Raw genomic sequence first — 14,783 nt, 5'->3', positions numbered from 1 at the left:
TTGAAGATGTACAAAAAAGTCTCTTGGAGCAATATCCCAAATCCAACAGGAAGTCAGCCATTTTTAAATTTAAAGTGTAATTTTGGCGGCATTTTCCCCTCTCTTCAGGCCTTGTACTTTGATGAACTCCTCCAAGGGATTTCATCACATTGATGCGATCTCCAGCGCATGGAATCTAAAGACTTTTGTGATGTTAAATTGCGAAGCTTTTTACGTTCAGGGAAACGGGGTGGTCATGGTGGCATGTGGAGTTTCAATCACTCGCCAAGAAGCAGTAATCTGCTGTCACTCAAAAACACAATGTTCAATCTCTCCCAAACTTCGCAGGTGTGATGAGAGTCGAGCTCGGAAACGTTTGATATGCGATTTCTCAGTAATGGTTAGAGCGCCACCTAGTGGGACGACTATAATCATCATTGAATGAGATGAAATTTTAGCTGGTGGTTAAATGCATGAATTCCATCAATGTGACATTTGACTGGACGTGCTGGTTGTAGGTGTTGGGCTTGGCTCGACGCGATGGGGTGCGAGGGCCCTCATAACGCTGCTTGCAGCTTTAATTATTATTATTATTATTATTATTATTATTATTATTATTATTAGGGCCCGAGCACTGAGAGTGCAAAGGCCCTATTGTATCTGCTCTGTTTATTATTATTAGGGCCCGAGCACTGAGAGTGCGAAGGCCCTATTGTATCTGCTCCGTTTCTTCTTCTTCTTCTTATTATTATTATTATTATTATTATTCAGGCAAAAGAAGGGCCTTTTTGAGGGCTTTAACATGCTCGAAAACTCTTGGAATTTCGCACACATGCCAGGTCTGGTGAAAAATTTTGTATTTTAATGGTTTTACATATGAGCACTGGGAAATGGCTCTGTAGCGCCACCTATGCCTTGTTAAATGCAGCTACATGAAATTTGGCCCACATGTGTATCATGCCAAGACGAACAAAAAAGTCAGTGGGACCATTGACGCAAACCCAACAGGAAGTCCGCCATTTGGAAGTGAAGGTGACATTTTGTCCGACCTGGACCAAAGTGGACACATATGATAAGGCTCCACCCCTGAACATATTTCAACTGCCATATTTGACATCAGGGACAGCGCCACCTAGTGGCAACAGGAAATGTCGTTTTACACTTTGGGGTACAGTATTGTAATGAGTGACATCTGCAGCCTCAAATTTCTCCAGGAAAGCCTTAAGGAGTTGGTCTTGGGTTACAGAGAAAACTGTGAGTTTTCTCTGAAGGGTGTGACCCCAGCAGCATGGCGAACATTGAGGTCTCGCCATGAAGAAACAAATTAGTGTAACTCAATGAAATCCAATCTGATCAGTACCAGATTTTACAGGGATGATGTCAGACCCGCCCTGAACAGATTGATATGCCCATTGTCAGGAATACGTAGAGCGCCACCTAGTGGCACCAGGAAATGTCATGTCTTATATTTTGTTGTACTGATTTTCACAGGTTCATCGTGGCCACCTCAAAAGCGGTGAATATCACCATCAGTCCGTCATGATGCTTCTGTGCGAAAATTGTGACTTTAAACTGAACGGCGCACCCTGGTGGCAACGCGAGTCACCATGAACAATGAAGTGGCTTTTGAGGGGCTTCGAAAGTTTAAAATGTCTTGAAATTTGTCGCACACCTCCAAAGTCATGAGGGCTTTCTTGCGATTTTACCATTTTCATTGAATAGCGTAAACTGGCTCCACAGCGCCCCCTACAAAATTTCAAATCGACAGCCCCTGCTCTGTGTTTTATGTATGAGTCTGAAACCTGGTAAGCTTATGGAGGATATCAAGATGTACAAAAAAGTCTCTTGGAGCAATATCCCAAATCCAACAGGAAGTCAGCCATTTTAAAATTAATGTGTAATTTTAGCCACTTTTTCGCCTCTTTTCAGGCCTCATACTTTGACGAACTCCTCCAAGGGATTTCATCAGAGTAACCCGATCTCCTGTGTGTGGAATCTAAAGACCTTTGTGATGTTAAATTGCGAAGCTTTTTACGTTCAGGGAAACGGGGTGGCCATGGCGGCACGTGGAGTTTCAATCCCTCGCCAAAAAGCAGTAATCTGCTGTCACTCAAAAACACAATGTCCAATCTCTCCGGAAAAATCACAAGTACGATGAGATTCGAGCTCGGAAATGTTTGTTATGCCATTTGTCAATAATGGTTAGACCGCCACCTAGTGGGACGACTATAATCATGATTGAATGAGAAGAAATGTTTGCTGGTGGTTAAATGCATGAATTCCATCAATGTGATGTCAGATCGGACGCGTTGGTTTTAGGTGTTGAGCGTGGCTCGACACGTGAGGGTGCGAGGGCCCTCATAACGCTGCTTGCAGCTTTAATTATTATTATTATTATTATTATTATTATTATTATTTTTCATTAAAATGAATTGCCTTTTTGAGGGCTGTAAGATGCTCAAAAACTCATGAAATTTTGCACACATGCCAGGTCTGGTGAAAAATTTTGTATTTTAATGGTTTTACATATGAGCACTGGGAAATGGCTCTATAGCGCCACCTATGCCTTGTTAAATGCAGCCCTACGAACACATCGTTTTAGCTACATGAAATTTGGCCCACATGTGTATCATGCCAAGACGAACAAAAAAGTCAGTGGGACCATTGACGCAAATCCAACAGGAAGTCCGCCATTTGGAAGTGAAGGTGACATTTTGGCTCTAATTTTGCCATTTCCATGCCTCGAACTTTTGCGAACTCCTCATTGGAATTTCATCGTACAAGCTTCATATTTGGTCAGTGTCAACTACACACCTGGGCCATGTTAAATTGCGGAGCTTTTGAGTTTTCGAGATACGGTGAGGCCGTGGCGCCACAGCGAATTTCGATGACTCGCCATGAAAATCTTATTACCTCTCGTTCTGTCATACATGGTCCGACCTGGACCGAAGAGCACACATATGATAAGGCTCCACCCCTGAACATATTTCAACTGCCATATTTGACACCAGGGACAGCGCCACCTAGTGGCAACAGGAAATGTCATGTTTTACACTTTGGTGTACAGTATTGTGATGGGTGACATCTGCAGCCTGAAATTTTTCCAGGAAAGCCTCAAGGAGTCGGTCTTGGGTTACAGTGAAAACTGTGAGTTTTCGCGGAAGGGTGTGACCCCAGCAGCATGGCGAACATTGATGTCTCGCCATGAAGAAACAAATTAGTGTAACTCAATGAAATCCAGTCTGATCAGAACCAGACTTTACAGGCATGATGTCAGACCCGCCCTGAACAGATTGATGTGCCCATTGTCAGGAATACGAGGAGCGCCACCTAGTGGCAGCAGGAAATGTCATGTCTTTCATTTTGTTGTACTGATTTTCACAGGTTCATCGTGGCCACCTGAAAAGCGGTGAATATCACCATCAGTCCCTCATGATGCTTCAGTGAGAAAATTGTGACTTTAAACTGAACGGCGCACCCTGGTGGCAAGGCGGATCACCATGAAAAATTAAGTGGCTTTTGAGGGGCTTGGAAAGTTTAAAATGTCGTGAAATTTGGCGCACACCTCCAATGTGATGAACGCTTTCTTGTTATGTGATCACTTTCCTTGAATACTGCAAAATGGTTCCACAGCGCCCCCTACAAAATTTCAAAACAACAGCCCCTGCTCTGTGTTTTATCTATGAGTCTGAAACCTGGTAAGCTTATAGGAGATATGAAGATGTACAAAAAAGTCTCTTGGAGCAATATCCCAAATCCAACAGGAAGTCAGCCATTTTAAAATTAATGTGTAATTTTGGCGCCATTTTCCCCTCTTTTCAGGCACCGTTCCTTGACGAACTCCTCCAAGGGATTTCATTAGATTTACGCGATCTCCAGGGTGTGGAATCTAAATACCTTTGTGATGTTAAATTGCGAAGCTTTTTACGTTCAGGGAAACGAGGTGGTCATGGCGGCACGTGGAGTTTCAATCACTCGCCAAAAAGCAGTCATCTGCTGTCACTCAAAAACACAATGTCCAATCTCTCCCAAACGTCGCAGGCGTGATGAGACTCGACCTCGGAAATGTTTGTTATGCCATTTGTCAGTAATGGTTAGAGCACCACCTGGTGGGACGACTATAATCATGATTAAATGAGATGAAATGTTAGCTGGTTGTTAAATGCATGAATTCCAATGTGACATCAGATCGGACGTGCTGGTTTCAGGTGTAAGGCGTGGCTCGACTCGCCAGGGGTGCGAGGGCCCTCATAACGCTGCTTGCAGCTTTAATTTTTATTGTTTTTGGAAAACTAAACTGTCGATTATAGTTATTATGACAGTGAGTCATCTTACACTTGTCTTATGCCATCCAATAGACAGATCAGTTACACAGCAAAGCACATGCTTTTGGGGGTTTCGTTGTAAAGTGCACTGATTTAAAAAAAAACATCTTTAAAAATTCCAGACGGTTTCCTTAATTTTTTATACACGTTGCTATTTTCATCTTGAGAGCTTTTGCTCCACTTCCTACACCAAAACTGGAAGAAGTGTCCACTTTGTGATATACTGCCTGAAAATATGTGTATTCAAAGGAAAATCTTAGATATCACATTTTTGTGAACTAGAAGTTCATATATTCTTTAGCTTATCTCTGCAGCCTCTCTTTGCTCTTTAATTTCTAGGATATCAGTAGGCTCACAGACCTAAATAGACTCATTTAAATTCTTGTCTCCAACATGATTTAAATAGAAATGGTGAACTGACTTTAAACCCCCCTTTAGAAATGCACTCCTTTCTTTTATTGCGATGGCTTCTGACCATGTTCATGTCTCTCAGAGTTTTCTTTTCTTTTCATTACAGCAGCAGCAAGTAATGTATCTCTTTTCAAGCTTAATTCAGATTGCACATGGTGACATTTCTTTCATCATTATGATAAGTGAGTTCACTAAAAGACAAAATTGTTTTGAAAAATTAACTGCCATGTTTCAAGCATTTGACACATCTACATTCATTGTTATGCTGTCATGTATCCAAATTAATCTCACAAAGAGTAATCAGGAGGCCAAAAAGCGGTTCCTTTATTACAAAGAAGGTATACAGCAGGGGAAATAATTCCCCTGGTGAATTTGTAATTTTTCTCACTTGAAAATAAATTAATAGTCTCTAATTTTTACAGTAGTTTCCTTTTAATATATACAGAGAACATTAAAAAAACACATTATATAAGCGTTATAAACTGATCTTTGGGGGTTTCATATTCAAACTAAATGCATTTCTTTGTGTCTTTACATCTCTTAGCTGTCATATGGCTCCAGCTCTCCTGCTCTGTCCAACCGACAGCGCTTCCCCACTTTCTTCCGTACTCATCCATCTGCTACACTGCACAACCCCACTCGGGTACAGCTCTTCCAGAAGTGGAAATGGACCAAGATTGCCACTATCCAGCAAACAACAGAGGTTTTTACCTCAGTGAGTCATATATTACAATAATTCTGTGAACTCATGTACAATGAGGGGTGTGGTGAAGACACTACACTGGCCCCTGCAACCCCACCTTTAAATAGGAGCTCGCTAGTCAAAGTTTAGCTAAATGTATATTTAAGTATTTTGTTAGCACACAAGCAAAATTGTGAACTAGATGCATAGTCTTATAATATGCTCCACTCAAACTGTGTACTAACACATCCAATTACTGCAAGGGCAGAAAACTAAGCACGAAAAGCTTTGTCATTTTATAAAATAAATCACTCTGAATTCACTGAAGGATAAGACTACAATAATGTGAAATATTTTGCCATTTAAAACAAGAATATTTTTTTTTTTTTTGCAACAGTTCACTTTGACACTAAAATATTTTACTCGAAACTAAATTTTATGGTTGCACCATTTATTTTTCAATACTGTCCTGTGAAGTGGAAAAATTTGTCCCCCAGGCTGCTTTCTAACATGTGTGTCACGGTACTGGGTCCGTGACCCAGTGTTTTGTGTTTATTGATTAATCTATATTTTTGGATTTAGTGTTATTCATGTTTTTGGTTCTCCTTATTGTTCTCCATGTGTGTATCCTTAAATTCTAGTCTTTAAGTTTCTGCTACTATGTGTTACACGTTTCATGTCTAGTCACTCCTGTCTCTATGTTTGTGCATCTCCCAATCAGTCATGTCTCCATGTCTCATGTGACTCATTCCCTCATTTCCTGTCTCATTCCATACATCTGCCAGCGAAGAAGTGACAATGTGATTGTGAAAGAGTTCTTTTTAACTCAAACCATGATCTGATCTACACAAGTAGTTTTGGGCCACAAAATGTACCAAATTGTGAGTGAAAACACAGTCTCTCACAGTACAGAGACCTTCCATGGTGTTTATTAAAACCTGAGGAAAATTCTGCTGCTCATGTCATCACCCTGCTGGCTAATGATGACTTTGTGATTTTTATAAGCACTACAGTTTATGACGATTTATGCTCATGAAATCAAATTTAAATAAAAATCAATAGATAAAATGTTATTTGAGACAAGACAAATATGGACAAGAGAAGATGAGTGCACTTATTTCAGTTGCTGTTAACTGTTCTTTGCATTTCTTCCTACTGCCTACTATTCCATTATTGTTCTCTTTCCTTTTTTAGTTGCTGTTTCTGTTGCTCAGTCATCTTCTGCGTGCTTATTATTGTGCTTGTCTCTTTTTGTGTGTCATAGACTCTGGATGATCTGGAGGAGAGGGTGAAGGAGGCAGGGATTGAAATCAGTGTTCGTCAGAGCTTCCTAACCGACCCAGCTGTGGCTGTCAAAAATCTCAAGGTGCGAGTTCCCCAATCATTCTTACACATACCAGCCAGCTGGACACTGATCAGTCAGGCCTTGTCTGGCCAGTTAACTGCCAGAGCTTTTGGATACTTAGCAAAAAATAGGACAGAAATTTCAGAGGGAGCCTGCTGCTCAGAATGTTGAGTTAGTAACAGATGGAAATTCTTCCCAATGGATGAATCTGTTGTGTAAAAAGTGTGATCATAATTGTATTATAGTGTCATTAGGATGTTTTCACACCTATTGTTAGTTTTTTCTGGTTGAAATCACTGGATGAGTTTGTAAGCGAGTAGCTTGGGCCTGTAGATAATAAGTAGATACAGTAAGAAGGTGCTGTGTTCTGGACTACAGGAGAAGCCAAAGAATTTACATTTATTTCATGGTAAATGGTAAATGGACTGATTCTTATATAGCACTTTTCTACATCTCCCGGAGGACTCAAAGCGCTTTTTACGGAGAGCAACTTGGGGTTAGTATCTTGCCCAAGGATATTTGAATGGGAGGAGCCAGAATGGGGGGAGCCAGGGATCGAACCTTCCAATCAGCAGATGACCTGCTCTACCTCCTGAGCTACAGCCACCCCAGTGGGTGGCTGGTGTATAGTATGGCCAGTTGTTAGCCCGTACAAACCTTTGCACATCTATAGTATGTTCCTATATTGACAATACAGAGCACACGTGGCTACAGGACATTATTTAGCCCAAACTTGTAACATACACATGGTTCAGATCAGGGTCGGATCTCATTCACACCATAAATAAAGTGCCCTGGAGTTTGTTTAGAACTGTACTGAGACCACCTCCTCCAAAGGGTCTCAATACGGTTGTTTTGATCTGCACACCAGTACCAAACAGACCAGAGTTTGATTTAACACAGCAGGTGTGAAAATATCCTTACGATACAATTAATGATGGTCAAAATTTGTCCAACTCCTTGGAAAGCAGTTCAGTGACAATGTTTCAGTGTTGACAATGTTGATGAGTAACTGCAAATTTTGTAGTCAAAATCTCAAAATATTACTGTTACAAAGGACCCAACCCACACAGCATTGCAAGGTAAGTGAATGTTTATTTGCACTGTTTTTCACTTTTTAGTTTGCGCAGCTTTCCAGCTGCCTTCTTCGGCTTAACACAGCACACAGCTCTGCCGTCATCTGTTCCTGACCTCAAGCTGAAGCGCACTTGGGTCCTGCAGCAGGATAATGATCCAAAACACATCAGCAAGTCTACCTCTGAATGGCTTAAGAAAAAACAAAGTAATGACTTTGTAGTGGCCTACTGTTGTGGAAGTTTTCCACTTAAATAAAGCCTGCAGATGAGCGGTGAGCGGTAGCTAACATTCTTTAATTCAAACACACAAAGACATACAAACAAGCTTGTGGAGCGCCTGCATGACCACGGGGCAGGGTCAGCAGAGTCTCACTGAGAGTAGTGTGGCTCTCAGTTAAATACCTTCTCCAGGAACAAAAGGCAGTACACAGCTGTTTCACACCTTAAGGTTCACACTCCCTTCCCAGAGTCCTCGAAGAGACAAAAGACTCTCCCTCCTGTGGAGTTGTCTGCTTCCCCCAACTTCCTAAATAGACCCCCACCATTTGTCTTACAGTATGAGTGTCAGACATGTTAAAATCCAGTGGCACCAATTCATTACACAATAAAATAATGTGATTAGTACATAAGTGAAAGAAATTCCATTACACCTACCCAATGTCCTGACGAGTGTCCGACTGAGATGCTGTGGCATGACCTTAAAAAGGCAGTGCATGCTTGAAAAACCCTCCAATGTGGCCGAATTACAACAATTCTGCAAAATGAATTGGCCAAAATTCCTCCATAGTGCTATAAAAGATTGCCAGTTACTGCAAATTTTCACACCATTGTATTCTCCCATCCAAATGACTTCAGTAAGATAATGATAACCTGCATACTACAGCTATAAAAACAGCACAGCTTCATAGTAGAAGAATCATAGTTCTGAACTTACCTACCTACAGTTCAGGCTCCAAAACATTTGGAGCATAATAGCAGAGCAGCTAGAATGCTCTTTTAGACAAAAATGGCATAACTTTCTCTGTCAAAAGTTCAGCACTTGCTCTGTTCAGCTCCCGCACACTTATGGACTGTTATCAAAAGATGAAGGGTTACTACAAAGTTTTATTTACGATCCTGTACCATAAAAAGGTACATTTTTGTCACTATGAATCTTTGATATGTTTAGTTTTATATTTGTGAATTGTGTATTTACATTTTACCCCAGAATTGGGTTTGTACAACTACAGTCAAAACAGACCCTTAGTGCACTGTATTAAGTGGTGATTGTCTGGTGACCACTGGAAGTAATGTTTATTCAGGTAATTTTTTAAAATTACTGCCAAATGAAGTGACCAGGGTTGTTTCAAGATGGATGCCAAGTGTTAAGCCTCATTTCTAGGAGGAAATGAAGCTCGTGTGAAATATAAAAAAAACGTGGAATTCTCTTTTTTTTTCTTTTTTTTTAAAATGCTGTTCTTTAATAGTTGACTGAGCAGTTTAGAATGTCAGAAGAAAATCTACAGTGATAAACATAAACACTCTCTTTTTGGACATTTCTCACTCGGAGCAACAGAGCTAAGGAATTATTGTCTCTGAGCAGCACATTCTGTGTCTTATCTGGTTAAGTTACCAGATATGTATTGTCAAATCAAAGATGGTCATTGTTGTCTCTGCACAGCCATCAGGATCCCAGACCTGGAGAGATTTGCTGGCAACAAAGCTTGAGAAAGCTGCAAAAAAAAAAAAAAAGTTCTGACATGTGTTGGCCGACTTGCTTTCTTCCTGCCACACACATACCTTACAATGACCCAGCCCAGCATGCCACCCTATAGTTGCAGAAACACAAACATGGATAGATGTCTTGCAGGATAAATGTCTTGCAGTGGAGAGAATGTCTATTATTGTGTGATGCAGGATGAGGGTTGGCTTTTTTGTACCCAGCCCGGCATGGCTTTTAAAGTGTGCGTTCTGTCTCTTCTCTCTGTGACTGTGCTGTCTTCATTTTATTTTCACTTTCAAGCGTCAAGATGCCAGAATTATTGTCGGCCTGTTCTATGAGACAGAGGCAAGGAAAGTCTTCTGTGAGGTAATGTTCTAACCAGATTCGTGTGTCTACTTTAAAATATTACATAACAGAAACATTTTAGGGAGGATTTTTTGGCCCAGCTTAAAATAATATGATAATAGTGGGGTAATAAGGTGGAAATAAGCTGGTAATGTTTAGAGATAGCAAGTTATCACTTAATTAGCCAAATAATATTCAAGTAATTATCTTGGATCAAATTTATGTAACTGGGTAATAACAAACTAACACTTGACAAAAATAATGTGGGAACAAACATGCCTATCAGACAAAACCGATTAGTATTAGTATAACCTAGTAATATAGCATTTTTGAAATAATGTATGCAATGTAAGTAATGTATTGGTAATATGTTTGCATTGAAAAATTTAACATAATGACTTGATAGTAACCTCATAATAATTTGTAATAAAAATTGAAATTTTAACATATTATAATGCTGGAATTAATCCTGCCTATTCCTACCTACATTAATCCTTCTGTGTAATAACATTGAAGGCTGTAAAATGAAAAAAAAACAACAATAAATAAATAATAAATATAATTCTCCAAATTATCAAATTATCATACATGATGGAACATTGATTCTACATAGTAACGAGAACTAGAATTATCACACACATTCAATAAATATGCAATTCTGCTATTTTACTCTCTAAGTTACCACCACCAAGTGCTGGTTAGCAGTTTATAACAAAATGTACATATCATACATATCATATCCTGGATTATTCTATTCCATGTTCCAAACTGATTTTGTTACAATTTTTAACAGGCCTCAGAAGTTATTGCAATAAGTTCTGTATATAAGGAGGCCTGAGAGAAAAAAAAGTAGAGTGATCTATAAAACACCAGATTTGACAGAACTCCTGTAGACTTCATACTACTTCTTTGTTTATATTCACAAGAACAATTCAATATTTTTGAGCACTACAAGGCCACTTTAATGTCAGTTTACGTTAATGTCTCAAATCTAACCAGTGTCAGACAGAGCCTTCACAGGCTTTAACAGTAACACGCTTTATGTCTCAAATGTACTGTTTCACAAGACTTGATGGGTATAAAATGTTTTGTTTTTTTAATATATTGAATATCACTATTGTTGTTAATCTTAAACCCTCAAAAGTAACACTCACAGGTGAAAAGTTATAGTAGATCAAGACAATTTTTTTATCCCACAGACCCACACCCAAGGAGCAGATCATTGTTGATGTATTATTTATATGGTTGTATTAGGCTCAGAAGAAGAATGCCATAATGTTGAATGTGTTGCAAAAGGACACAAACTGTAGGATGCTAAGGCTCAACAGGTTGGGTCAGGAGCTCTGCAAGATCACTTCTCTTTTCCTTAAATAAAATTGGTGTTGAACTGAATTTCAACTTCACACATTCTTCCATCATCTTTTTGCAGGTTTACAAGGAGAAGTTATATGGGAAAAAGTATGTTTGGTTCCTCATTGGCTGGTATGCAGACAACTGGTTTAAGATCAAAGACCCATCCATCAACTGTACTGTGGAGCAGATGACAGAGGCTGTGGAGGGTCATGTAACTACTGAAATTGTCATGCTTAACCCAGAAACAGTACGAGGAGCTTCTAACCTGGTAAGACATGCATTATCTTATGACACAACTTATCAGCGATGCTCAGAAGAATTGTTGCAAAAAAATCTAACATTTTAAAAAGCTGAAAAAAACAGGCTAAATGAATTTATTTCAAAGCTTTACAGCCTCAATAAAGATTTTACACACTACATGTCAGTCATACAGAACCATCAGCTTCCAGACAGTTAGACCAGTGCCATGCCAATGCAACCTGTTGTGCATTGGCAGCTGTTTTTTAGGACTTTCTAGACTGGTTAAATCAAGAAGTGGCTACACCATCATATTTACCATATACACTGGCAGGACTCTAACTGCAAGTGAGCATGGGCTGGCCTATGATGTGGTGATAAACCTTATTCATTCCTGTCTTGGCACTGTTTACATGGGCAAGTACCAGACTGTTCCTGGACCTGACAAGCATGAGGTTGGTGTATGTAGCACCTACACGGAAAATAGAAAAGGATGCCCCAGACGAAGGGCAAATGCTCTGAACAAAAAATGTCAAAGGGGATCTGTGAGATGGATCAGAGGAGGCCCACTTGTTTTTGTGATGTGGATGGGCACACGGGAGGTGTCTGTGTGCTCCACCATCTATCCTGCATTTTCAGGAGAGACGGTGAAGAGAAAGGTAATGGTTGGAAATGGACACTAGGCTATGAGAGAGCTCACCTGTCCCACACCAATCATGGCATACAATAAAAATATAGGTGGGGCTGACCTGTCCGACCAGCTCATTCAGTACTATTCCACTCACAGAACAGCTGCCCGCTGGTACAGAACCATGTTGCTGCATTTTATGGACATTGTGACAACAAATTCATTCATCTTGGGGCAGGGATAGCTCAGTAGGTAGAGTGGTGTGCCCATGATCGGAAGGTCGGGGGTTAAAATCCACTGAACGGCTACTTTGAAGTACCCCTGTGCAAGGTACCGTCCTTACACACTGCTCCCCGGGCGCTAGATTGGTGCCTTCCCACTGCTTCACTGAGTGAATGGGTTTAATGCAGAGAGGAATTTCCCCACGGGGATCAATAAAGTATACATCAATATTTTTTTATTATTACCTTGCATCATGAAATGTGCAATGCCAAGCAGGTACACACAAAGATTTCATGGTGAGCTGGTATGTCAGTTTTGTGGCATGGACAAAACAGGTGTTCCCAACAGCAGGAGAGCTGAACACATTCCTGTTCCCATTCTCACAGACACAGATGCTGTCCAGAAAGCCACTGAAAGCAGATTAAAATGTAAACGCTGTCTCCAGGAGGACAACAGAAGGAGTGAAACACCCTGCCCCTGTGTCTTGTGGTGGACAGGAACTGTTTTCTGAAGTGGCACAAATGATATGTGTGAAATCTTTTTGTGACACCTGATCATTTTGTAAATAGAAGTATAAAAACTGCCTGAGGCATTGGCTGCATTTTTAGGCAAATAGTTGTAAATAACTTTTTTGTTTGAAACACTTGTGTATAGGTTTTTAAAACTTACCATTTATATTTGCATTTCAAGTTATGAAAATGATTTGTTAAACATGTTTGTGGTTTTTACAGTAAAATATAAATTTGTTTCTACTTGGATTTTATGTTTTTTGTCAGATTTTATGTATGTCAGTATGTCAAAATGAAAACTAACTGTAAATTCAGACATGTGAGGTTGTGCTGAAAAGAATGATACCAAACAAGGCAAGGTAAACGGTTTTTAAAGGTGAAGTATAGAAGTAAAATCAAAAGTAGTCAAAAAAGCAGCCAATTATACCCTGGACCCCAGAGGGTTAAAAGATGCTGTTGGGATTTACTAAAGAGGTTCAGTTTCAATTTTGTGACTAAAAGGAGTTGCCAGCATAATTTTGAAGCTGCACTTTATTGTATATGTATTTTTAAAAGGTTCCTTTTAAGAGCACACAATTATCAGAGGAGAATATTTAAATGAAACACCCAAATGTGATTTGCTAAGCTTTTGCTCAAACAGTTTACTGTTTTTTGCACTAAATTTAATGCAATAAAAACAGGAATGTCTTATTTTGCTTCATATGGCTGTGATTGTTGCTTCTGAGCATCCATTTATTTGGAGGGGGAAGATGTTATGAGAACATAATTAGCAATGGTGGGTTCTTCAGAGCTCAGTGCTTTGCCAAAACATTGGCTCTGTCCTGTAACTCTTCATTCAGTCCTCACACTGCACGTTTAGAGCCAAGCCCCACTTATTCCTGCTCCTTAATAATACTGTTATGTTTAAGAAGCAGAGCTGAACTGAGATTGATTTAGATTCCAGTACATGATATATGCAAGGATATGCCTTATTTTACAAGCAGCCAAGTAAATTTAGTTGATCAGTTTTGCAGTATTTCAGGGTGTTACTCGCATTTTCACATGAAGATCAGTACAGAGTGGAAATGTCTCAGTAGTTCACACACTCAGTGAGTTTCACAGTGTTTCTTTATTTCTTTCACAACATTGTAATGCTGACTTTAGTAAGTATAGACAACCTCTCTACGTATGGAATCTTCGATACCAAGCATGCAGATTGATGGCAAAACAACTAGTAGCTCAGTGTTCCAACATTTGGAAGAAGGAATTGCTTTCATGGCTAGAGATTGACGAGGTACAACACATACAAATGCTACAGCAAGGGGGAGCCAGGATGACAGGTCAGGGGGGATATATTATCATCATCGCTTAAAGCGATATACTAGAGAAATAGAAGGCAGGAGAATAAATCAGCTGTTCGCCACAGACCCGTCCAAGGTGTACTCTCAGTGACAGGGGAACAATATGAGAACAACACCACCAAGGCTAGAGACTGAGTAATAGTGGAAGAGGATATGTGAGAAGGACGCAACCATAATAGCAATGCTCGGTGGCTATTGGACCACAGCAACCACCCTGAACAGAGTCCAGTAACCATCACAGTGACATCCTAGAAAGAGTCCCTAGTATAGTAAATGGAGTCGTTTTTATATAGCGCTTTTCTACTCTATCTGAGCACTCAAAGCGCTTTATACAACTAGTATGGAGAGTTGGACAGCACCAGGTCCTGACATGATTCACGCCTACTGGCTGAAGAAGCTGACTGCATTCCATGAGCATCTGGCAGTACAAATTAACCAGCTGCTAGTTGATGAGAGACACATCTAGAATGGCTGGACAGTCGGAACTTTTCGGCCTGATCCCCAAGGACCCCCAGAAGGGACTGGTCCCATCCAACTACTAGCCAGTAACCTGCCTGAGTACCACATGGAGCCATCATAGTGGCTAAGATGATTAAGCACATGGCTCAATACATGAGTAGGGATGGGTA

At 40.1% G+C, this 14,783-nt stretch overlaps 1 protein-coding gene across 3 annotated transcripts in view; it reads left to right on the top strand.

The window, feature by feature from the left end:
* The window catches only part of gabbr1b (gamma-aminobutyric acid (GABA) B receptor, 1b), a 102,123-nt gene that overhangs the window by 28,146 nt on the left and 59,194 nt on the right, over positions 1-14,783 (top strand). For 2 of the 3 annotated variants that reach the window (XM_019355690.2, XM_013266980.3), the window contains exons 3-6: positions 5,260-5,430; positions 6,662-6,763; positions 9,821-9,886; positions 11,295-11,486. In XM_019355690.2, coding sequence (XP_019211235.1) covers positions 5,260-5,430; positions 6,662-6,763; positions 9,821-9,886; positions 11,295-11,486 — 531 coding nt within the window. The remainder of the gene's footprint in view (positions 1-5,259; positions 5,431-6,661; positions 6,764-9,820; positions 9,887-11,294; positions 11,487-14,783) is intronic. The other variant, XM_019355691.2, reaches the window with a different exon arrangement.

This window comes from Oreochromis niloticus, linkage group LG22 (assembly GCF_001858045.2).
Source record: "Oreochromis niloticus isolate F11D_XX linkage group LG22, O_niloticus_UMD_NMBU, whole genome shotgun sequence".
Lineage (NCBI taxonomy): Eukaryota > Metazoa > Chordata > Actinopteri > Cichliformes > Cichlidae > Oreochromis > Oreochromis niloticus.
The sequence above is the reverse complement of the archived record's forward strand: the minus strand, read 5'-3'. Positions and strand labels throughout refer to the sequence as shown.